This window comes from Nothoprocta perdicaria, unplaced genomic scaffold (assembly GCF_003342845.1).
Source record: "Nothoprocta perdicaria isolate Ctin4 unplaced genomic scaffold, notPer1 scaffold_102, whole genome shotgun sequence".
Taxonomy (NCBI): domain Eukaryota; kingdom Metazoa; phylum Chordata; class Aves; order Tinamiformes; family Tinamidae; genus Nothoprocta; species Nothoprocta perdicaria.
In genome coordinates, this window is record NW_020454117.1 from 1055020 (window position 1) to 1081495 (window position 26476).

The 26476-nt window shown below is 39.3% G+C and overlaps 1 protein-coding gene and 1 non-coding gene across 3 annotated transcripts in view; one reads left to right on the forward strand and one right to left on the reverse strand.

Moving 5' to 3' along the window:
* GUCA1C (guanylate cyclase activator 1C) overlaps positions 1-24792 on the forward strand; it is a 40596-nt gene extending 15804 nt beyond the window's left edge. For both annotated transcript variants that reach the window (XM_026041875.1, XM_026041883.1), the window contains 3 exons: positions 17623-17772; positions 20621-20708; positions 23029-24792. In XM_026041875.1, the coding sequence (XP_025897660.1) occupies positions 17623-17772; positions 20621-20708; positions 23029-23159 (369 nt within the window). In that variant the 3' untranslated portion in view covers positions 23160-24792. The remainder of the gene's footprint in view (positions 1-17622; positions 17773-20620; positions 20709-23028) is intronic.
* Positions 12983-13054, reverse strand: TRNAD-GUC. Its single transcript has one exon. It is a non-coding gene; the product is annotated as a tRNA-Asp (tRNA).
* Positions 24793-26476: the final 1684 nt, after the last annotated feature.

Below are 26476 nucleotides of genomic sequence, written 5' to 3' on the forward strand. Positions count from 1 at the left end.
GAGCTCCCTGCTCATCCACGCAGGTCTCCTGCCCCCTCTGCCTGACTTCTTACGCACAGGGATGCACTGTTGCTGGGCATGGTGGAAATGCCGCTTGAAAACTAACCAGCWCTCCTGGGCCCCTCTTCCTTCTAGAGCCCTAGCCCATGGGATCTTTCCCAGCAGGTCTCTGAAGAGGCTAAAGTTGGCCCTCCTGAAGTCCAGCGTGGCAAGGCTACTTACTGCCCTGCCTCCTCCTCGTTGGATCCTGAACTCCACCAGCTCATGATCACTGCAGCCAAGGCTGCCCACCACCTTCACATCTCCAACAAGGCCCTCTCTGTTTGTTAGTACGAGGTCCAGCAGCCCACCTCTCCTCCTCGGCTCCTCCACAACCTGCGTCAAAAAGTTKTCATCGATGCACTGYAGAAACYTCCAGGACCRTTTGYGCCTYGCTGTGYYGTCTYTYCAGCTGATGTCAGGGWAGTTAAASTCCCCCATGAGAACCAGGGCCTGTGACCRTGAGGCAACYTCCAGCTGCCTGTAGAAGGYCYCRTCAACCTCCTCCTCCTGGTCAGGTGGCCTGTAGCAGACACCCACCACAGTGTCTCCCACATTGGCCTGCCCTTTAACCCTTACCCACAAGCTCTCCACCTGCTCATTATCCACTCTTAGGCTGAGCTCCATGCATTCCAGTTGCTCTCTCACATACAGAGCAATGTATGTGAGACACCACCACCTTGCCTTCCCAGCTTGTCCTTCCTGAAGAGCACAYAGCCCTTCATGACAGCACTCCAGTYGTCTGAGCTATTCCACCACGTTTCTGTGATTCCTGTGAGATTGTGATGCTGGAACCACACACATCTCCAGTTGGTCCTGCTTGTTCCCCATGCTTCACGCATTGGTGTATAGGCATTTCAGGGAGGTAATAAAATCTGCCGGTTTCCCTGGAGGGGTGAAAGAGGAATGATGTTAATGTCTTCTCTCCGAGCAATCCTCARAAGTTCATGGGCACTTGAGGAGCTCTCAGACCTTCTCCCTCATGCACCTCATGAGGAAATATATGTTATGGGACTTAATTGTGTCCTGCTGGAGAGAGCCTGTAGCACAACCCATTTTTGGTATGTGGAGTCCTCTGTAAAAATTGACCTGATCATGTAAAATTTTGATCACCCTCTGTCTTCAGTTGGGCCTGAGGGAAACTGCTGTTTTTCATGAGGCTCTGAGCACCTCACTCAGCACCATGCTCTTCAATTCCACCACGTGATTGTAAGTGAAAGGGATTAGTGGGTGGGTCTTTCTTTTCCCTACATCTCTAACAGCATTTGATTTTTACACGAGTATTTTTAGCTCCAGATTTGYCTTTGCTATAGTAATGCTTCTGAGATGTTCATCTCCCTATATAGTAGCTAATCAGTGCAGAAGTGTTTCTGGCATCTTACCCCTTCCCTGACCTAACAGAGGAAGGAAAWAGTTCAGTTCCTGACAGCAAAAGAACAAAAAGCAGAATACAGCATTAACCAACAGAAAAGAAACTTTCATTTAATCACTTAACAGATTAAGCTGATTCTTGTTAAAGAATTTGCTGTAAAAGATTCCTGTACTGCTCAGGTTCTAGTACCAGCCTCATCACCTGAGTTCACAGAGTTCACCTCAGTTCACAGCTGAGAGGGGCAAAACAGTGTGTGTTTGCACACAGATATGAGAGATAGGACAGCATAATCATAGTGAGAGGAAYGTCAAGAAGCAAAATGCTCTGCCTTAAGAAAGACTTAACCACCTGCATGGGAAAGGATGTAACAACAGGCATGGCTGATTACACTCTTGACCTTTCCTATCCTTATTTATAGCATAGATTGTAACTATTATTTTCAGCCAATCCAAGATTAGACTTTTATGTGTTGCTAATRGTTTGCAAATACTTTAAAGTCAACTAGTTTGATGGTCTATTTTTTTCTTTTTCTAAGATACATGTTCCTAGTCAATAGGAAATTGTATTTTCATTAATTATCTATTCAGCATGGCTGTGTTTATTTGAACTTTAGCCACCTTACAAAACCCCAGTTGGTTTAAAAGTAGGCATTAAAGGTAATCTCGTATGGGCATAGATAGTCACTGAAAAAAAAAAAAGAAAAAGCAGCTTATGCTATAAGAGGTTTAACGTAGCCATTTAAATGCAGTATTTGTCTGAATTCTGGTCATGAGCAAGCCTCTGAACCAGAGAGACACAAACCCAGAAAAGATAGGGATATTTGCTGTGTAATAATATGGGTGCCACTGAATCATTTCCAGGTGATGGCCCCGTGCCAGAGATGCACCATTATTACAGCAAATTTATGAGAGAGTGCCCATCTGGGCAGCTTAGTCTGCATGAATTCAAGAAACTTCTGGGTCTGCAAGGGCTGGATCCACAGGGAGATTTATACATTAAGCGAGTGTTTGATATCTTTGATCTGAACCAGGTAAACCTTCTTTTCTTTATTTCTTTAATCTCATGCTATGGTTTTGTTGGTGAGCTGCAGCCTGCAGGCTCTTCTTTGTGCTCTGCTTGCCAGTCTGCTGCTGGGAGAGGTTTGCAGTTACAGTGCACTGGAGGTAAATAGGTGGGGCTGGGCTTTGAAGGCTTTGAGTAGGGCTCTTCCAAGTGCTTTCACCTATAAAATGCCAAGAAACAATTTTGGAAATGAGATGCAGTTTGCAGTTCACTATTTATTATTCTGTCCTTCGCTATCTCCATTCTGTGTGGGTGTATCAGAAAATCAGTATGCTCAAGTACAAATTAGTAAGTTTTCACAAAAGTGTTCGAAGGAAATATGGTCTCACTTCAGCTGATAAGGAAGATTGCCCAAAATACTTTACTGAACCTGTAGCACAGAGGATGTGTGATTAGGATGCAGAGATAGCATCCAGTGACCAAATTACAAACCAAAGAGGCTACTTGAATGAAAAGGTAAAGCAGCTTCTCTGGGCTACATTTCTAATTTACTACTCCTGCTCTTGCAGTAGCTACTTAGGATTGCAGTCAGGTGTCCTAATGTCCACATGTCTAGCTAGTTCCCAAGCAGATAAGATATTTTCTGTATTTGCATAGAGAAAGGTCGAAGCCATCTGCTACCTGTGTAATGTGCCTTTCACTGGATGACTTTAGACCATGGGATTGTGGAGGGAGAGAGAAAAGATATCTTCAGGTCTGATTGTCCTTAGATCCTCTGATAAGCGGGGTGTTTTCTAGGCTTATTTTGAGGACTGCCTTAAAATTTTAGGTCCTGGAGACAGGCAAGTCGACTCTTTCTCTCACTACAGCACCCTTGGGTGGGACTGACAGATGCAGGACTGTGCAGAAGGGACTGCCATCCCAACAAGCTCAGTCACTTCACCTGTGAGCCCAAATTCCTCTCTTTTATGGGAAGCACTTTTGCTGCCTCTTTCTGAACTGCCTTCATTTAGCTTTCATTGCTTTCATCCTCATCTTCCTCAGATGAGCCAAGATCAAGGGTGAAGGATGGAAAAATGGTGTAACACTCAGGAATTCAGTATCACAGAAAAGAATTGCTTTTCTACCATTGTATTGCTAATCATTGTATTGCTAATCATCCAGGAATATACTTGTGGGACAGCAGGCCGTGGCTAAACAGCCAATACAAGAGAAGGTTTTTACTTCTATCATCATCTTCCATGTCCCCACTCAGCATGGTTTGGGAATCACAAGATGCTAGGCCAAAGAGGGATGGCCAGCTGCATTTCTGTAAACTGAAGGGTTTGGTATGACCATCTCTCCGTCAGGATCAGCTGTTTTTGTCCCACACCAGGACTTTGTCACCCTCCAAATGGGGACAGGATCACTCACCTTCACCAACAACATGCTTTGTAAACTATTAAGCACCTGGCCATTGAGMAGAGACCGTGATCCTTGGACAACTTCTGGAGGGCTTCAACTCAGCCCCTCTTCCAGTCCCGATATGTCCTCTTTTCTGGTACTTGGCTTCACTTTCAGCAGAGGAGGGCAGTGTTAAGGCCCTCCAAGAGACATTCAAGGATCACAGTCTCTCCTCAATGGCGCTTTGCCTGTAACTTGAAGCTGAGCTGTGGTTACAGCAGGAAACATTGAACCTCCTGCAGTAGAATGGAATATTCYGTTTTGATCGTAGGCAGAATTCAAGCAAAGTCATGATCTGAAGATTATCTTCCAAGCAAAAAATAAAAAATAAAAAAAGAGGCAGCTAATTTCAGAAACGGATGCTAAATGGATGCTAATCACCAACTTTTGAGCATTTGCAAAGGTATAGCAGATATTGAGAAGATCAGCCATGCTAAGGAAAGACAACAGACAAACAGAATCAAACCTGGTACACTTGAGACCAGCACAGATTTTTACTCAAAATCAAAATGTAAAGGAATATTTTAGCAGTGCAAGATTTGCATCAGCTGAATTTGTACCAGCTTTATATAGAGATTTACAGATTTGTTGTGTTTAAGTTTCTATTAAGGATAATGATTTTATTTCTTCTGTCATACAGTCTGGATTATTTTGTTTCTTTTTCCAACACGGTTAACAGCACTATCTTTTTTAAATTTAATTATACTCTTTTTCCTTTATTCCTGAAAGTAACAATTACTTTTTTTTTAAAGATATACTTTTACAGAAAAAAAAATCAAACACCAATCAAGTATTTTTCAATGTGTTCCTAATGCCTTCTATATGGTTAAGGTGGGAWTAAAGTGGTAACAGATTAGCCTTCTCAGTGTAGGAAAAAATRAATGCTCTATGTTACCAATGAGGTAAAATAAGACGATCTCCTCTTTCCTTACATTCACTTTTTGTCCTGTACCCTTTTTTCAGCTTTTTCTTCTCAGTGGGGATTTTGGCTGAAATATTGGCTGTAGTCCTCAAAAGTGCTATTAGTTAAGTACTTTTAGTTAAATACATATGTGATGACTGGTCAGTGGATGGTTGACTGGGAGTATCACACTGTGTGATCTTAAACAGCAGCTATGACTGTACAAATAAAGGGTCGTTATTCTTTTGTGACATTATGTGCATGCAGGCACTCTGCATTGGTAAATAGATTATAACCTTTCATCTGCAAGCCACAAATGTTAATGGAAGTACGCAATCGCCTGTACAAACCAYGTGAATTTGGGAATAACTTGGTCAGCTAGACTTTTGCTTACATTTGGCTTCCCTCAGTATTGCAGAGATTTTTCAGATTTATAGGCCACAGTCTGATTTCCTTTCCTTTTGTGCTCTTTGCTGGTTGTTGCTTTCTTGGAAGGGTCATTATCACAGAGAGCAGTAGAGTATATTAAACTTCTGAGTAGAAGTGTTTTCCTTTTCCATTATAGTACCTTTAAATAGAAATGCTATTTAGCTAGATGGCTGGCAAACTTCAACCTTCTCCCATCCTTCCCCCAACTGACATTTTTATAGATATACGGCACAATTTTTATCTTGTCTGACTTTTGGTGGGTAGAAAATATCAGGGTTTAAGCATATGTTTTTTTCCCTGTTTAATAATTAGTTCCTGTTTTTTTAATAACTTCTATTGTTGGCACTCATTTAAAAGTGAGGGGAATGGTTGACAGTTGATCTAAATCTAAAGAAGCTAATTTAGGAAAATCTAAGTTATTTAACCAGGCCTTTTTCTCTCAGCACAACATGTTTTGTCCTCATGTAGGCTTCTGTTTTCTTATGAATAGGCATCTGCTCAGAAAGCTATGTTAAAAAGTTAGGCCTCAGATTAATCTGCAGAACTAATTACAGCAGCTTAATGTTTCTGGAGTTAGGCCGAGTCGGAGACAATGAATCACCGAACAATATGATAAGACACTCTTAAAGCTACATAGGCTTTCTCTTCTATGTTTAAGAAAGGTCAGCTTAAAAACCTCTCACAGATAAAGTGAAGAATCTTAACCTCCCTGGAAGCCAATAGGACTCATGTAAAAACAGAACAGAGTAGTGGATTGCATTTCACTGCCTTGTTAACGTTGTTGCTTCCAGTTTAGGTCTGTTTCAGACATCTTTCCCCTACCTTTAATAAGAATTAAATGGTTTTCCATTGGAAAAAAAATAAAAAATAAAAAAGCTCAATAAGCTGGCAGTGGTGAAAAAGAATTGTATTAGTGCAACAGTTTTTTTCCCCAGTTGTGATTGCCTGAAAGCCTCAGCAAAGCTTGTTTTGCCCAAGTCATCCATGCAAGTACCAACAGTAATTCAATAGAAAGCCAGCTTTTAGAGTTGCTTGCTTGGATTTTTTCAGGTTGTAGATAGTAAAGGAGCTCAGCTTCCCGCTCTTGACAATGGCTCTGCTCGGTGGGCATATGCCAAGGAGGGGGAACATACCCACAGCACAACTCAGTGTCATGTGGGGGCCAAACCAGGTTAGCTCTGAGCATTGCTTTAGTTCACCGTATTGTAACAGTATTGTACGGTGCCTCCCTGGCTATGCACCTTTGGGACCTCGGTCACTTAATCRTGTTTCTGTTTGGAAAATCATTGCACTGCATATCCAGGTGATAAGGCTTCCAAATGGCCTAATTCTCTTTTAGAAAAGCCTTCTTCTGAGGATGCTACTTCCTAAAAACTAACCATTGCTTGTGGGTATGTTTGTGCAGACTGCCTGTTATTCCAAAGGCAAATCAAAGGCATGAAGTATGCAGGAGGTCTTTAGTTTTTTTCCAAGTTTCTTAAAAAAAAAAAGATGCCAAGTCAAAGCTTTTCATGCCTTCCTTGATCTCTGTGGAARGCTTTGCTAATAAGTAAATAAATAAATAAGTAATTGTGCTATTGAGTTTTAAAGTTGCTCTTCATCATTATTAGCTCTGAAAAAGAAAAATGCTGAACATTCAGAACTGTAATTGCACCGTAAACTTTCCTTGAGTTATCACTAGGAGTACAGGAGTTAGCATTTAAGCAACCATTTTATTCATGACTCGTTCATTAATACTAGCAAGCATTATTTATACAAGGGCAATGGCGATGTAATAAATGGTGTGTTTATCTTTTGTCACAGCTTTCCAAGGAAAGCCTTCAGAAATAATGTTCTCATTAAAATACAAGTACAGTAGAGGTCATTTTTAAGAGACTSCTTTTATTACGTTGTTTTAGGGGAAAGTGATTTTAGTCTTCTCCACTCTGCAGCTATTTGTTACAGAACAGTAAGAAAACTCCAACCAAATACAACAATTCAGCAACTAAAGCAGAGTGACCGCTTCCCGCTTTTTTATTCCTTCTGCATTTCAATCCATGCGCTACTGTCATGCTCTCCTTGTTCAGGCAGCCTGCTGATGTATTTCAGAGATGAGAAAGCTATGTTTATCTGAAGTGTGATGATGTATATCTGCTTTTCTGTGTGAATATGTAATATGTATTTTCGGTAGATTTTTATACCATTCAAGACTCAGGTTTCGTCAGTGCTAAAGGAGAGACTATTTGTAGCAAAAGAATGCCTGGTACACCAATAATATATTGATAGCTGTCCTTAAATGGAACTAAGGAAAATAACATAGTTATTGTAACTAGAAAACATATACTAAAATCTTCTTAAAGTCTGCAGCTTTTCAGCTCTCTATTGATGAGATTTATTGTGACATTAAAAGTTATCTGAAAGGCTTGGGTCACTTGATTAATGTATTATCGTCCACCTTCAATAGATGGCAGTTAGATTTGCCCCTGCTAAATGTAGTAATCACATAATGCAAGGATTCATTGGTGGGGTTCTTGCAACCTATGAAGAATTGACATGTCTTTTAACATGTGAAACAGTGTACTGGCAATGGGATGCTGCCATTGTAGTTTGCGTATTGCTTGTTTTGGCAGTAATTGAAATTAGCCACAGGAATAAGTGTCTGACACTTTGTGAGAAAATTGGATTTTAAAAGGTAGGATAAACTTTGAAAAGTAAAGAAGATTAAAAGGATTTTGGTATGTAGTACTGGAGGGAAATTATACAAGTCCAAGGGATTTTCTGCTAGGTCTTTTCTAAAGCACTGGCTAGTCTCAGTAGAGAACAGACCTTTTTTTTTTTTTTTTTGCTGACTTCTTGAGAAAGTTGGTAGTTGCCGAAAAAATGGGCACTCCACCCTGAGGAGTTTAAGAAATCTTTAGATGAGTAACCACCTATTGATGTCAATCTTGGCTCATCTTTCTAGTTTCTGCTTTTTCATTTAGTATTTAAAGTACCTCTATGATGAACTTGAGTTGCAGATTAAACTATAAAAAAAAAAGAAATAATTTCAAAAAGAATCCACTTACAAATCTTAGAGAGAAAGCTCTAACAAGCTGTAGAATGGATAATAAAGTAAGCAAAAATGGATTACTTAAATAGAGCTTAATTTTGTGGAGAAATGATTATGTAGTAATATAACTGAAATCTCAAATTATGTTTTTTTATCCTCTATAGAGTAAGAGTTTCTCTTTGCTCCTTGTACTTTGCATGATGCTGACAGGTGAAGTACTGGAAGGCAGATCACCATCCCCTTTTCTCCTTAACCCCTTTCCTCCTCTCCTCCCTCTCCCCTTCCCTTCGTACCCTGTCTTTCTGTGTCTTTATAGTTTTGATTTTCAGGTAGAGTTACCTGATTATGTAGTCYCGCCATAGCAATATGAGAAAGATTAACCATGTATCTCTTTGAAGGTATTGCACTAGAAGGGTCTACTCRTTATTTCACCATGAAGTTCTCTATAAAATCCTTGTCTGTGCTTAAGCAAAGCAACAAGGTACCGCTTTGCCCAGGGAAGTTCTCACTCTTGCCTTTTTTTGGTTTTGAACCCCTTTACACTCTCACAGTCACCCATAATTAACTCTGCACACTGGAGAAGTTCATAAAACATCTTTTCATTTCCTGACAATTATAGTTAATACATTGCAGAGCCAGAAATAAAAGCGTGAGTATTAAGAAATTAAACAATGTCTAAACTGCAAACTAGAGAAAATAAGAATAGAGATGTCTCTTTGCTAGAAATAACCTTTCTGTCACGGGCCAGAAGCATTTATTTCTTGAAACATTGTATTTATTTTTTTAATTGGCATGTATATGTGCAAGTTCTTTCCTCATTATTTTTGGATACAATCCAACAAAAGCAACAAACTCAGGCCATTTGCTTCTCCTTAATCTGGAGTAATGTTGCATAAAATTATCTCAAATATGCAGTAACTAGCCTGATTGCTGTAAATAAAGAAGACACTAAATTATGGTTTGCTGTACATGAGGAAGTGTAGTTATGGCATTTTTGGCAGTATGTATAAATACCTTTGAATGGATTGTACTTTTATAAAATTACCTTTATAAAAATATTCCATAGAAGTAACAGAAATGAACTTTTGTTCTATGAATATTTAGTCTGGTTCCATGAAACAGTAACTATTACTTTACAAAATGTTTTAAAGAATGTCTTTGTTCTACTTCTTAACTACTCCCACAATGTTCTTTTTCTTTTTTAATAAAATTTTATGTATTGATCCAAAAAAAGACTATAGGAATCTATTTCCCATAATGCTGGGTGCAATTTCACAGTTAACTTTATTTTCCAGTGGTATGGAATAGGACTTACCACTGTGATAGGACTAACTTATGCTATAATATCATGTCATTACTAAAAATCTATTTCAACCGTATCATTAAATTGACATTCTGTGTGCTCCTGTCCCATGGAGAAGACACTACCTTAGGGTATGTGCACAGTGTGGACATGGTTTCCATCACTGGTCCAGGTGTGGGTCCACTGCGTGGCTTAGCATGCCTGCACCTCAGGCACTGTGTTTCCCTTGCAGTATTGTACATCTAATTGAAGCAAGGGAATCTTTYTCAGCAACAAGCACAAGGTGTGTTTTTTGTTTGTTTGTTTTTAATTTCATCCAGGTAAAAACAAATCAGCAGGTACTATGGATCTTTCACTGCGCTTACTACTGTTAGCTAATGTTGTAACTTTGTCACATTATGTGAACTGGCAAGGAAGATTAACATTGTGCAATTAAGCCTAATTACTTTTAAATATTATATTTTGGTAAATTATGATACAGATAAAAGGAAAAGCAATTTTAGCTGGAAATAGCTTAAGGAATATGTTTATTTACAGAAAATTTATGTGTTTTTAAAAAGTGCATCTGTCACCTTGAGGATGTTTTCTTTTATTTATTGCCATACTTATTATTGGTAAAGATGTTAAAGGCTATGCCTGACTTGCATTTTCTTCTGTAGCTTCATTATTACTCAAGTGCTGCTTTGATATGTGCATAGTATGCAATTGCAAATAACACTCCTGTTGATRATAACAGAAAATGAACTAAATTTCACAAATGATAAGAATTGCATAGAAATGTAACAGAATCTTTAATTTATTCACAAAGTTATGTAGTGACATTAAATTGATAACTACTTTCCTGTGACAAGATTTGATCTATCATCTTCTATTTTTTATGGAAATAAACATGTCGTTGTCTATTAGGTGAAGAAATGAGTTTATTAACTTCTTCCTTTCTTGCAGTCTTTTATCTGACAAGGTCTAGTGAAAAGCTAGTAGAATAGTGGAAGAAATGATAGCAAATACATTTAACTTTTGGGAGGATTCTTTCTTGTGCATGTCCCTTGAGTCATTGATTTCTAAACACATGTTCTAGGAACATTTGAGAAAATCTCCCAAATAGATCTCCATCTTYGCCACTTGACGATCTTTAAGGCAGTTTTTCTATAGGCTTGTCCTGATTCGTGCTTCATTTTGTCAACCAAGAAAAATGTGCTTGAATTTTCAGCATGAAAGAAAAAGTTGTTTTAAAAAGAGGTTTGAAAAAGCACAAGTGAAGGTTGACAAAGATGAATTTAGCATACAGGAGGGGGTTGCATGCAACCACGTACTTGAATGATGACAAGGAGATTGTCTTCTCTAGAGCCCTCCGGGACACGGCCCAAAGTCTTCCTACTTTTTTCATAATTGTAAGCTGTTAATTTAAAAATTAAAATAAAAAAAAATAAATTGCTTATTGTCTTAGCACTTTGAATTTCGACAGGTCTCACCAGATGGCCTATGAACCTATCAGCTAGGGAACATAGCTGGTTCTACATTTCCAATTTCCCTATCACCAAATTCCTGATGGTTTATAAGTTCCACCTACTCACAGTCCTCTTCATCAGGGTCACGAAGAACTTTGCATAACAGGCAGCTCAACGTAGCCTTGTCTCTTTATGTAAYGCCACATATGCAACTTCCATGTAACTGCTTAAAATTTGCAGCTTCTAATTTTCTGCTTCTTTCTTCATCCTTATCTGATAAGCTTGCCAACAGTTTCCCACCAATATGTAAATGTCAGCTTGTTGCTATTGTTCTTGTTGTTGTTTTAACCTGAGCTACRGGTCTTTCTGGCCACAATCTGTGTGAGTGCTAGAGTTCTCTTGAAAGCCCACAACTCTAATACCATATCTGAGGGATCTCTCATAGAGTCACGCATAGCTCTGTATTCAAGAATGTGGATGCAGCCTTTGTGRAATGGTTAGAAGTATTCAGAAGTCAGCAGAAAGGAAAATGAAGGGAGTGAAATGCCTCCTCTTTTAGTTTGCTCGAGGCAGAGAAAGCAATGCTATATTCAAAGTAAAGGGCTGGATAGAGAGAGAAGCATGTAGGATCAGCTATAAATTGCACACAGTTTTTCTGAGCTGTTGTAATCTGCTATTTGACCTGAGCCAGTATTATAACCTCTTTCTTCTGCTTTATTAGGCTTAAGTAGTATTTAAAAAGACAAGGGGCGGGGAGAGAAGGTGGCTTAATATTCCAAGCCTTAGATCTGAAATACCAAGACTGTCTATATTTGCACACTTGCTAATCCTGATAAGGTTTGCTGAGCTATTTATTCTTCCGGAGTCAGGTTGAGGTCTGTGCAGCTTAGAGATGTAAGGAGCAAATGTAACATCCACAGTCCATAGTACTCCTAGTAAGACCACGAGTTCACTACTCATAGGGTTTTGTGGGGAAAGGGGAGAAATTGCCCCTTTGCGTAGGCATAGCCATTGCTGGATCCATCCATCGCGGCTATCCCAGTCAGTCATGCTGCATTGACACTGGTAGGAAGTTGTGTCCAGGTCCGACTACAATGTGGCTCTCTGATCCTTCTATCTGAGCCTTGACCTACAGGACTGTTTAAGATCAGTTGTGCATTTGCAGCTTTTTCATTCAACCTTTTTTTTTTTTTTTTCTTTTTTTTTTTTTTTTTTTTTTTTTTTTTTTATCTGTATCGAAATAAGTTGAAGATGCTAAGAGTTCTAAGGGTCTGTGAAGATTAGCAGCACTATTCTAGGCACTGAAGGATAATGTCCTTACACTTCCAAGGCTGGACTATTAATTATTGTTGCATAATGTTACAGCTCCTTCACCTACTTTTCCTTCATGGGCCACAGATCTCTGTTCTGGCTATGTAACAGTAAGCAGCCTCTAGCAATTCTGCCTGACACTGTGGAGCAATAACATCTCATAAAAGGATAAAATTAAATTGCCCTGTTCTCAGGAGATCCTATAACTAGTGAGCAGGCCCCTYTTTACGTACTGCTTTGCCCTTGCCCAGCTGCCCATCTCAATATATCTGACACAAAAAYAGATGGATGACACTTGGAAATCTATTTCTTTCTAGGTAGATTTTCTAARTGGTTGCATTCTCACATGTCGAGATGCTTCAAATAAGTCAGTTTTCAAAACACAATCATCAAGCCTCCATACAGTTCTTTTCAGTATCATTTGTAGTAGTGCCTAGACCTAGGTAGAAGAGAACATTTACCCAATCACAGAATGGTTGAGTTAAAAGGGACCTTTAGAGACCATCTAGTACAAACCCCCTGCACAAAGCACCCCACAAGGTCACCTACAGCAATCATATTGCAGGGACTTTGTCACTGTCGTTGTAAAGAGGTTTTCCAGCTTGTGCCCCTTGCTGCTTGTCTGTCCTATTGATAACAACCACTGAAAACAGTGCAATCCCAATAGCAACCACTGAAAACAGTGCAACCCCAGAGGGGTTGCCACCTCCCCGTCGGGGAATCGAACCCCGGTCTCCCGCGTGACAGGCGGGGATACTCACCACTATACTAACGAGGAGTTGCATAATTGCCTAAATGTTGTTTAAAACCAATTTAGCTGTAAATTCACTAGTCTCTTCCTTTCAAAGCAGCCTTTCAGAGCTCCAGCTCAGCTTTGCTGCAGCCTAACAAACAGCAGGAAGCTCAGCTCAGAGTCTCAAGCCTTCAGCTTTAATATTTCTTTGTCTAGTCCTCGTGCCACTGAGCTTATTTTGCCTGTCTGAGAGCTGAGCAGTGGTAGAAGTCGCACAATTTCAGGAGCATTTGCTAGCAGACATCAGGGTTACTAACATAGTGAGACTGCTGACTAGGTCCTTTGCCTTCCTTGAAACCTGTTGAAATTAGTCTAATGCTTTTACAGGTCATTATGTGCTAAAAAGAAAAAAAGGGAAAATTATGCTTAGTGTAATCAGTGAGATGTTTACTGAATAGAAAAGTTTATTTAATAAATGCACACCTGCTTTATGACTGTAGTTAGCTTAGCAAGTTCAAATGTATCATTTCCAAAGCTTTTCACCCCAAAGTAAGGGTCTGGCTGGAGACAGAGATCTGCATCCATTGCTTTCATCACTGCTCCATCTGTGATAGACATCAACACAAAATCCAGCAGAAGCACATCACCCTTCATGAAAATCAGGCACTGGCTTGAGAGCAGGAGGTTTGCATTGGTTGTTACAGTGACCTAGGTGTGTTTATCTGAATTCCTAATGGTTGTCCTGGAAGGGTTGATCTAAGAAAAAATGAATCTCTTTGTCACTATTCCTGAAAAGAACTAGCAACTAGAGTGTCATTGGAAGCACCAAGTACTTGGGCTTCCTCAAGCAGAGGCTGAGCATAGTGCAAGCCCCAGGAAGGGCAGAGAGGGAAGAGCTTATCCTTTCTTCAGGAGCCTAAAGAGATGGGGCCAGACAGGGAACCAGTGACAAGGCTACAGCAGGCGACCAAAGTCCATCCATGAGGCAGGGCCTGAGCAGAATCCCAGAAATGTCTGAGGGGTCCATCCAGGAGACAAACTGCCTACAGTACAAGCCTGAGGTCTTTCTGGGAGATGGGTCAGGAAGAGGATTGAGACTGGGTTACCTCCAACAAAGCTCAGGTAAGAACTAAAGGCCTTGTCCTGAGCTTAAATGGGCTACTGGTCCCATGGCAAGGTGTATGGGTGGAGGCCCCTGGWGAGGCTGGGCAGGGCCTTTAGGGCCCATGGGTGTCCTCAAGGCCCTGGCAATTAGTTTTATATGATCAGTGAGTTCTCTTCCCGGTTTTGGAGTCTCTTTTGTGATTGTCATGTTAATGAAACTGTCAGTTTCAAGGGACTTAAAATATAGTCCTGTCAATTAAAATAAAACAAAAACAAGTATGCAGTATCAAATGCACACAACTGTAATGCTATACAGTTGTGATATGTTATATGCTTGTCATCTGTCTGATCAAGCTCTTAGAGACCAAAAAGACCCTTTTTTTTTTTTTTTTTCTACTAAGCTGTGAGTCCAGAGAAGTCAGAGAGTGCCAAAATGTCTTTAGGTCTGGCCTTAGGGCCATGTAAAAGGAGCTTTGAGTATTTTTTGGTGGCTCTCAGGACCAGTTCCATACATCCTTCTGATTCCAGGCACCAGGCACCACTGTTTGCCAGGGAGGCTCCCCATCTCAGCAGATGCAGAGAAGCAACCATCTCTGCTTCTCTAAATAGCAGCCTCTTGGGCCCACTTGAGGAGATTTGCCGCTCTTTCTCATTGTATCTTAAAAGTGTGTCTTGTAACATTTCCCCAATGGTAAAGGGAGAGAAAGAGCACACAGATCCATTTTCCTTTGGGACTTTTGTGGGATTCCACCATAACATGCTACAGCTGAGGCGGGGAAGAGCAAGCTTTGTATAAGCATGGAAAGTCAGCCTAAATAAACATTGACTATAAATAAATCTGCCCTGTGTCCTAGGCTGTCAAATAAGCAAGTTTCACCACCATAAACTCGATTTAACAGAAATATTACAAACTAGCCATTTGGAAGAATGGTGTAAAAGACCTTGAGTGAATTCTTTGCATCCTCCATCACTGGTGATCAACTCTGCATATCACGTTTTATGGCAGCCCTTTGCATGTGACAGACTGACTTCCTAAGGAGCAAAAGATTCCTTTTGGGCCACTGTACAGTGTGAAGTTTTCCAGAGTATGGAGACACACAAGGACCAGACACATGTACAGGCTCCTCTGGTGAAGGATTATAGAGCCGCAGATTGGTAAATCAGCACTGTAGGGTTTTCTTAATAACATAATGCAATAACAGCTTAGTATCACAGAACCACAGGATGAGCATCATATGTTACCATTATGAATGTTTTCATCATTTAATGCACTCTCCTGAGGCTCTTGAATGCTACAACAGCAAACAGTATTTCTCTTTATAAAGCTTTTGATATGTGTAGCAAGATTACTATGGCCTTCTACATTAAAGTATTCTTTTCTATTTATAATATATGTTTTCGGTTAGCAATAGGAAAAAGTAACAGCATTATTTCCTATCAATCATCCGTGCAACACTTTTGATTCCATATTGCATAGAAATAGTGACAAAACAAACATGAGTGCTCATTTGTAGTGCACAGACTGCTGAAGTTAACATGTGATTGATGTTCTTTGCATGTTACATGGTCTTGTAGTTGGTGGTCTTTGCAACTGCACTTTTTCTCCCATGTGTTTCAGATGTGTTTTTTCTATCTTGGCCTGCCCCGCTTCGTGCTTTGGACAGGCCAAAAGATCTGTCAGAGCAGCCTCCCATATCCATCAGGTTAGGCTGGATATATCATTTTCCAAAGAGCAACAAAAGGGACACCAAAACACAGGAAGAAAGCAAACAATACTGTTTCTTCAAAATCCAAGGTCAAACATATTGGAAGAAAGGAGAAAATAAGTCTGGTCGTGAACATCCAGTAAGCTTCAATTTCTGGTTTCAGTAAAGMAGCAGCAGTGTCAACTGAATCTGGCCATGTTACTTATAGATCTATAAAATGAGAGGATGGAAATACAACCAAGAGTTTCTGTTAAATATTTGGTGTTTCTTGACATTCAAGAAAATTGAAATTTCAAAAAAAAATGGAAATTCAACCTACTATGTCAAAAGAAGCAATACTGTACTTAATCATGACAGAAATTTTTACAAATATACTGCCAAATTTTATTTCATTCCRTAGAGTAGCTGAGGGGTGTCAGCTGGATTTGCAGTTAGAGGAGATCCAAGGATCACAGCAGAACCTGTGCAAAATGTCTGTGATGCAAGGGTCATCCTGCACATCTTCTTCATGTACAATTTCTGCGTGCATATTAAATCTGGTGTGTTTGAAACTTTCAGTTTACCTCTTCTGTGACAATCTGCCAAACTGTATTGCAGTGTAAGGCTTCTGCATTCTAGTCAAGTATGTGTCAAATCTAGCTAAACACCACTAAACAGAAAACAAAACTCAAAATATGGCAATGAGTAGCACCACATATTTATAGGACTTCTTTTCCTTTAGTCTAGCAGAGTCTGGAGACTAGAGTAAAATCTAATTGCAATCCTCAGAAAGGCAAGATCTATGTGGATGTATGAAAATGAAAGAAAAAAAAAACAAACAGAAACACACACTAAAGCTACTAGATAGTCATCCAGTCTTCTCTTGTTAATCAGAGGCCATCTGAAATTGATGACAGTCTTTCCAAGGTTTTCGAAGGACCTGGATTCTGGCCAATGTAAAAATCACAAGATTAAATTTCCCAGCTGTGAATTCTTTTTATATGTGAATGAGAAACATTTGGAGCAAGTACTGTCCAAATTCAGCAACTGTTTCTTCCATCTTCAACACATTTTTTATAGAAACAGAAGAATTGTCACACTGGCTTAGACCTCTGGATGAGTAAGTCTTATCCTTGTCAGGTTTTCATTTGATACTTCAGGGAAAGAAGCAAGAAAATGTGAGATTAAATCAATCTGAAATGCTCTGTCTCTATGAATGTCATCCAATCCTCAGTATTTAGAGACTGATTTATGATTTAGAGGTTTTATATCTCTTCTTAAATGTGTCAGTCAGAGAAACCTGACATTCATATATATAAACCACGATATCTGTAGATCTTTCCAAGTTCTTGGTTACCATTTAGAATACTTGCTGCATGATCTCTCAGATGAGCAACACCTGGAGCAGCTCGACTGCACTGCAAAAAAACTTTCTCATTTCTAAGTAGTACCTACCCATATGAATGTAAGCACCTCTTCTGTAAAAATTTAATTGCTACCAAACCCAGAATAACCTAGAATTCCCTCTTTTGCATTTGTAAGTCTACCAAAACTTGTTTTTCTTCTCAGAACTATGTCAATATCAGTTGCTCAGAAGAGATTCACTCATCAAGTTCTCGGGAGAGAACAAAATTGTCTGTGCTAGGACTGTTTCTATAGTGCTTTCATTTGASCTCATCCTTTTTCAACATCACAGGAGATTTCTATATTAAGTTACTTTATAAATCCCTGTTTTACAGGGAATTTGAAGTTTTTAAGAAATTGCCAGAATGAAAAGAAAGCCAATGTTGTTAAACGGTTTCTTTCTCTCTGTCTGTCTCTTAGGATGGATTTATAGACTTCTTGGAGTTCATAGCTGCAATAAATCTGGTTATACGAGGAAAAATTGACCAAAAATTGAAATGGTACTTTAAGCTGTATGATGCTGATGGAAACGGATGCATTGACAAAAAAGAACTATTAAGCATATTCACGGTAAGCAAGTTATGATCAGTAGCAAATAAATGTGATGCATCATATTGCCTTTGACACAGTGGTATGTCATCTGTTGTAATGGAGTGCCTGCCTTTGCCCAAATGTTTCACAGCTGTAAAACCAAAATTGTTATCACTAGTGACATTCTTGCCATTATTTTCTTGCTTRTTGAAGTAAACATATCTGAGCAGTATTTTACTTAAACTATAGTTCTACAGGTATAATGCTTTATTGAAAGTGAAGAACTGTAGGAAGAGCAGAGGCATTATTTTGATAAAGTATACTATAAAGCAGGAGAGAACTGAAGCAAAATAATGAATAAAACAGCTGGTCATAAGTATTTGTGCTAGAGGTGTTGTGGAAAAGTGGCTTCTCAAACTGAGCTTTTGAACAAAAATAAATAAATTGAATTTTGGACTATTTTGATGATATATTATAATATTTTAATTATTATTGAAAGACTATAGGATTTGTTTACTATAAATCTCATTATCARGTTTTCAGCAATTAAATAGAGGAAAGTAATTTTATCATCAAATAATGTAGYGTCATTTTGACACAAATATTGTAGAAAATTTTGTAGAAAATTGGTCTATTCCAAGCCCATAAAAGTAAAGCAGTATAATCCTTCCTTGCAAAATGACTTCCCTATTTTTCAGCTTGCCCCAGGGAAATGATGTTTTGCACTTCAGTAGTTGATTTCATTGAAAAGGTAATACAGGGTGCTTTGCAAATATGAATGACTTTAATACAGCTCCCTAAATGTACAGAACTTGTTACAGGTTTTGCTGCAGGTAGCGTAAAATCTAAACAGGGATTCAAYGTTATAGTAAACAAGGAAGGTGCTTTTCCTGGATTGTGCATTCCTGCTGGTATCCGGCTAGTCACTGTGGGAGACTTTCAAGAGCTGTTGCCCAAATGAAAGGAACTGGAGCCAGGTCAGCCATGGGGCCATACAAGGCTGATGTATCACCTCCTAAAGACCAGCTTTCTAAAGGCATGAGGAGAGGAGGCATGCCTTAGATTTCTCCTCATTTGAGACTTACTAGAAATCTGCCCAATGTAGATACTTTCCACCATATTACAGCCAAAGGCACTGAGACAACTGTTTTTACCCCAAAAGAATCATTTTAATATAAAGACCTCTTTTCTTTTTAACTTACTGGTTTTAAAAACTGCCCATGCCTTAACCTAAACCTGCCCATTTAAATTTAAATCTTAAATTTAAAGTTAAGAAGTCTTGTTGMCGTCTTCATTTATCCCTACAGCTATGCAAACTGCTATGATCAGCAGATCATTATCAGCCATGAAAACTCTTGGCACATAACCATGCACTGTCAGTGCCTTTTAACTGCCTAGTTAATTTGTTTTATTACTTAAGGAGAGGCTGTACTAGCCAGTGATTAAACACTTCAGGAATCAGTGCTTTACTCTCAGCACTACAACAAAATTAACTGTGACAGAGTTACAGCTTTCTTCTGAAAGCTATATTGGGGTTGGCCATATAGAATACCCAAAGCATCTGAAATGCAACTGAATAACACAAAAGATTGTACATCTGTGTATGTAAAATTTTTGCTGCCTTTCAAAAATCTCTGTTAAGTAAGATAAAGCCAGTGATGGTCAAGATTTCCACACTAGTAGAAATATGCTTATCATACACTATATTTAAATATAATTAGTTCTAAATAACATCAGGAGCATTCTGATAAGTGACCAATATATGTAGACATTAGAATAAGTATAGTTTATAAATTTGCAAGTTTTACTTATCTTACAAGCATTTCTTCCCTGTGAGGGTGACAGAGCCCTGGCACAGGCTGCCCAGAGAGGTTGTGGAATCTCCTTCTTTGGAGATCTTTAAAACCCGCTTGGATGCAGCCCTGTGCCCTGTGCCCTAGGTGACCCTGCGTGAGCAGGGGGGTTGGACTCGATGACCTCTGAGGTCTCTTCCAACCTTGGGCATTCTATTATTCATTCTATGATTCTACATACCACATTTCATTTAAGCATAAATCATATGTAGAAAACCAAAATTTATACCATGGACATTATACTGCATCTGTGCATGGACATGTACTAGGCAGAGGTATGTAATTTGCATGCATTTTCCTAGTCAGTAACTCTGATACTGATTCTGAGGACAGCTCTGTAATTACCTACTTATAAATCTGTTTTAATGTTTGCTGCATCCAGACTGTTGGTTACACAGATTCCTAATTCATTAACCAGAATGATCACTACAATGCAAAGATGTCATTGTCAGTTACCTGGACAAAATTTTGCAAATATATGAATTTGCCCCCTTGCTCCAAATAGTGGATGTCTACCACAGAAAAGGTAGAAAGGAGACTTTAAAAAAATGGAGGGGATAAGTAAATTCTTCCAACTTCTAGAACTGCCGGTCTGACTTTATTTGTCATCACTAAGTTAAACATCTTCTAGTAGAAAAATGACTTAGGCTTCCTCATCTTGCTTCAGCTGCAAGGAATAATGCTGTATTTGAATCACATAGACTATGGGGCACTCTCCAAAGGCGCAGAACTCTCCAGGRCAAGATGTAAATGCTGCTGTGGAATCTAAAGTGTATTGCAGACCAGAGGTGCCATGTGGYTTCAGAAGACCTTCAGAAATATGTAAATTAGCACTCTAATCTTCAGGCTGCGTTATGTTAATTAAATTTTGAACCTCGTTACTGAAGATTTACTTGAAATAGCTATTTATTTAGTGACTTTGGAAGGCTTGGTGAAGTAAAGGTTTGCATCCCAATTACAGCAGCTACTAGTGTTTTGTTTTCACTGCTTGATGGAGAAAAGTCTGAAAGAACTTCCTGCATTTCTGTTTTCAGGCTATCCAAGCTATTAATGGCCACACTGACATGTCTGCTGAAGAATTCACAGACATGGTGTTTCAGAAGATAGATGTGAACAATGACGGTAAGAATTATTTTTGGAGGATATTGGAAGTTTCTGGGTTTTCTTCCCCAAAAAGAAGTTGTGCAATCAGGAGCGAAGTTGAATACACTATTGAAAAACTAAGTGCTTAAGGTGAATCAAAGGCCCAAATCTGTTCTTTCCCATATGCCAACAGCATTACTTTAGATTTTCAGTGAAATATAAGCCATCTGGCACTGTTAACCTGGCATGGGAATTAGTGCAGTAGCAGCTAAAACATGGAGCTCTTGCACTGTACATCCAAACTGCAAATGCTCTGCCCGCACAGTGGAACAAAGGTGCCACCAAGGTATTTATTTTTTAGCCTATCCGTGAGGGCTTTATGTGTCTAAAATGGATAAGAAAACCAATGGAGATGCATGGCTGCACATGCTCTTTCTAAAGATTGGACAGCACATCAGATGGCCCTTGAAGTCTTACTGCTAACATRTGCTGTTAACAACATGGTGCTGTTGTTTGTCATGGCAGATAAATTAAGCTAACTGGACTTGCAGTTGGAATCCAGATCTTTAATTCACTGCTTTGGAATTGTCTCTAATGGAAAACATGTCACATGTGAACCTCTTCAATTCCCATTTGCAATCATGAAGATCCTCCTCCTACTTGCAATTATGTTATACATCAACTATGGCAAGTGATGACAAATTAGGAATATTAAGAAAATGTTGCAGAGTAAGGTAAAATCCCAGCCCGGGATTTAGGATGCTTTAATGTCCTTTTTGGTGGTCTCATTCATTGCATCTTAAAAAAAAAAAAAAAATGTTTGCAATATATAATCATCAACCTTGTGATGCATGTGATTAGCCTGTAGAGGATTCCCTGAATTTTGAGGGTGAATGCAATGACAGGCTCCAAACAACTATTTATATTCTAGAATCTAAAACCAATTCTATGATTATTCCTACTTTGGCCTCTGCTTTGCCTATATATTTGTTGCAAGTAATAGCTGTATCTGAGCTGGACCATGAGCTTGAAAAGATAGTTTGTGTGCCTTTCATTTCAGCAACAAGGTGCCAGGACATGAATTATTCAGTGTGCTCCTCATAACACTCCCATTTCAAAGTGCCTTCCATACGTAGCTGCTTTTTTCAAAAACTGCAAAACTGTAAGGCAGCAGGATTGACTCAAAGTGCCCTCCAAGGGGCAAATTTCCCCACGTGGAGCTCCAGCTATGCTAGTCGCTCTAGTCATTGTCCCTTAGTGAAGCAGGGGAGGACTCCTAGCCCTGGAGAGGAAGCAGYCTTTGCTGCAGATGTGGTTTGCACGTGTTTCAAACACTGATCATTTCCTTGCTCCACAGCAGAGGAAACTTCCAAAGCTGCAACGAACCGAATGCCAAACTTGGACAATAAAATTCCAGGGAGTACTGAAATGCCCAAAGAGCCAGAGGCCACCTAGCTTAAGCATTCATCAGAAGTGCCTGTGATTTAGGTTGCTGCTTGCCTTTGCCCTGTGGCATTCAGCTGTTTTGCTGTTTGCCTRGCGTCTTTTCATTTCTTATTTCACTGAGAAACCATTCATTTTAATGATTTTGATAAGAAACTTTAAACTGTTCTTAGAGGGACAAAAAAGCTAACTCTGAACCAAACTCTTCTTTTTAAACCTCTTAGAGAAAAACACTGTCACTGGAATAATTTTAACGAACACTCCTATGTGGCTTGCCAGCAGAAATATACCTAGGAATGACCTAGGCCTTTGCTGAAGAACAGAAGGAAGGAGCAGGAAAAGAGAAAGATTACTAAAGAATATCCCAGCTCCTCAAAAAAGAGATTTTTTATACTTGTTTTGAAACTTCCATACCCTCTTTGGAGGTGGGTCCACCAAAACAAGGTCTAAATCTCCATTTCAGTTGGTAGGAAGAATTTCTCTAATCAAACCACTTAGCTGATTTTTACTACATCTTACTATGGCTCTAAATAATCCTACTAGTCAATACAGGGGGGATGTCTGGTAATTCCTGTAAATCACATTCTAATCTCTGTTAAGGCCAGGACTGCCAGCTATAGGCTTAACTCCAGTTAACTGTTTTTCACACACTTCTACCACCATAGATGCTGAGCACTCATTGCTGTCTTTGACTTCCATGAAAGCTGTGCTTGGTGTCTTTGAACACAGAAAATGAGTCACAGTTTTTAGACTGGATACAAAGTGGGGAAATGTTTGAAAATATTCTCCCTGCATTTGTGTGTCAATGCAAAAGTAAGGAACAGGTATTCTTCTTGGGGCACAGATGGCTTTGTGTTGGGCTGGGGGTGATTGCTRGCTCCATTGCTTTCTAAGAACTTATTTGATTTCCTTCTAGGGGAACTGACTTTAGAGGAGTTTATCAATGGCGTGGAAAGAGACAGGAATCTAATGGAATTGATTACAAAAAGTTTCGACCTTTCCAACGTACTCAAAGCCATACAGAACGGCAGGAGGCACAGCATCTGAAGGCCTCAGTGATGGATGTGGCGTCTGTGTCATTGTTTGCAAGGAAGATAACATATGAAACATTCAGGGAGCTTCATCTTGTCAAAGCCTGCCTGGACCATTCCAGGCACCCAGCTCTGGGAATAACTCTCTCTCTGAACTTTGACTGTGGAGTGCACATCTCCCTCTCCTTCTCTTTGTTCTTTCCCTCATTCGGACCTGCGGCAGCTACAGGGCACAAACCTTTGCCCACTTGTAACATAAACACTATTTGAGGCAGTACAGATAGCCTACTTGTTCTCCATGAACACTGCTTAGAGTAATTGAAGGAACAACAGCAATACCACAAAATACAACTTTTCTAGAGGACGCGGAATTTATGCATTTCTTCTTTTGCATGCAGGTTTTTAACCTACTATTTAAGATGTGGTAAGAAACTTCTAGATGGGATTAGTTTCTATCTGGATCAATTAAGCATGAAGCCTTGTTTGCATTAACTTAACATTCGCTTTAATCAATGCTCAGAATAGGACTAGATTAACTGGGAAACACCTCAATCAGCTTAATATTCCAGAGACGTGTATCCTCTTTAAAAGGCTGTTTACTCCTCTTGACATCTGTAAATTAAAATAATGGGATGTTTTCCTGTTGGGAGAAGTGTCCGCTACTCTTCTTTCAAATTATCCTTTGTAGAAATGAAAAATTTTACATCAATCTTTTAAAGTACTATTAGAAGTTCAAAGAATAGCTAAAACCAAAATCTGTTAAGCACCAGTATGAAAGTTGTTTGGTTTCTCAGAGATTTGTGTCCTTTGATTTCTGTGTCCTCCTTTTTGAAACRCTTCCCCTTCTCATGGGGCTCTCTGTCCTGGCTGCAAGGGACCAAAGGTATGAGGTGTCACAACTAGTACATGCTGATGGGATTGCTGGCCCCTGCCAAACAGACTGTTTAACAGCTGAATTCTTCCTGCCTTTCCCTCACAGGGAATGCTAATTTAGGTCTTTGTGTTCTGCTCAGGTACCTCAGCAAAAGCTTTTAACAATTTAGACCTTCTTCCAAATTGGGTTGCAATCACCTCTGAATTTGGTGGCTCTTAGGACCAAGGGCAAGGGATTCGTGGGCTGCATGATCACATAGGCCTCATTTATCTTAGGCCTCTATTTTACCCAAGCTAAAAACAACTCAATCTTACCAAATAAGTAACAAGATTAATTCTACTAGCTGAATTCCCTGGCTGCAAAGGGAATTCAGTGCTCTCTGGTTCTGTTGGCACTAATTCCCTCTCAAGTCTGCAAGGGTTTTACTGAATTACAAAATTTATAAGAGTAAGTTCTCCTTGGCTGACAGTGTCCTGCAGGCATCACCATAATACTAGTTGTTGTCAGGAGCACCAGCTTCACACAAAATAATTTGTGCATAAATTGTGCAGGATGAAGGCAACAGTTATTAAGATTTCAGTATGAAAATGTTTTTCTTCCAAACGCACTTCAAATCCATGTCCATCTGCACAAGATAAAATGTCCTCTATCTCTGTGATTATTATTCTAGTTTCTGGTTTGATGAATAGGATATATTAGGAGCAAGCAACAAGATCACTTGACATTATGAACAGTTCTGACATTACAGCTCTGACATTTGCATTTTTTATATCCTTTCTGAAAAAAAGAATGATGCATGAGATTGCTGGTGGGGTAGGACTTTAAATCTGTCTATTTACTTATAATTGACACATTAATATGTAACTGTCAGTATCAGTTTTCTCAACCCGGACATCAAAAATATCACTTTTTAATGTACTGCTTTTCCATTTAAATTCTATGAAGATAGTGTTCTTCAGAACTGGCTCTATAATAYTGAAAATAAAATGGTCCAGTCTAATCTGTTTGGGTGGATGTGAACAKCTGTGTTTTGGATTCTTATCTATTAACTAATGAAGTTACTGATTTAAAAAGTGTCTGCTATTTATGTACACTGTTTTTTATAAAGGGATTTTAAAAGAGAGTATTTTCACTTAAATTTGCATACTTTTTCTGTGTCGCTTGAGTTACATGATGTGAAGCTCAGACATATTGAGCTCAGTTTGAAAAAATAATGAATGTAAGGAAATTATTAGACATCTTCTGTGAAACTATATTAAAGGAGTGGCTGACATGCTTATTTTCCATCCTTTTATACGAAATAATTTAGTTAAAGCCCAYGTAATTAAGATGCAAATATCTTTTCTCTCTGCTATAAACACTTCGACATATCATTTCCAAAGTATTGTTTTTCAAAAGTTCACCTACTGCCACTCCTCATGTGTTTGGGAAGACTCCTAAACTCCTATTTACAATCCCAGAAGTTGATTACCCTAACTTTCCTTTCACTACTTAAGCATCACTTCATGCACAAGTGCTTGAAATAAATGCACTATGGCCACAGTTGGATASTGCATTCTTCTAGATCTGTCAGCTGCTTCTCAGGTGTAGCAGTGAAATCAGGGGGCATGTGGAAGAACCATCAAACCTGACTCTCCAAAGTCTTGTGCTGAAGAAGCTGCAATGTGCAGTGGTATCAATCAAGCTACTTTGTGGTAATGAAGAAGTGTTGTAAACTAGCCCTTGAGTTGCTTATTGCTATTTTATGAGGTAACAGAAAAGGGAAAAARAGTGGCTAAGTGTTAGCTCACTTTCCATCTACTCTTAGCAAATACACAAGTGGTTAATGGGCTGTGCTGAGCTACTGGTTTAGAAGGCTCCTGAGTCTACGTGAATGCTTTTGCAGTGAAGCRTCTGCATGGGAGAGCAAAACAACTATAGAACATAGTTTGAAGAAGCATCTTGGTCAACAAGACTGRTGACCATGCCCACGAGGAGTGTCTGGAGAAGCTGGGCTGCTTACAACATGATGGCAGAGAGATATGAGGTTGGATAGACGTGCACTGTGAGCATCTACTTGCTCTGTCTTGATTCTCCTACTGTATTCACTTTGAAAGAAAACCCAAGTACAAAATGAGGTCTGCGTAGCTAGGTGTGCTTAGCTGATCAAAAAGGTAAGTGGTAGTTTCTTCTCTCATGACTTAACACTCATTTTATTGCATCTGAACAGCTAAATGTAATTAATGTGACAATTTGTAATTCAAACAACTCAAAATTATCTTAACATGAATAACCCTACGCATCAGTACAGATTAGGGGTCAACCTGCTGGAAAGCAGCTTGGCAGAGAGGGACCTGAGCGTCGGGGTTGACACTAAGTTAACCATGAGTCAGCAGTGTGCCCTCGTGGCCAAGAAGGCCAATGGGATCCTGGCCTGCATGAGGAGGAGTGTTGCCAGCAGGTCAAGGGAGGTGATCCTG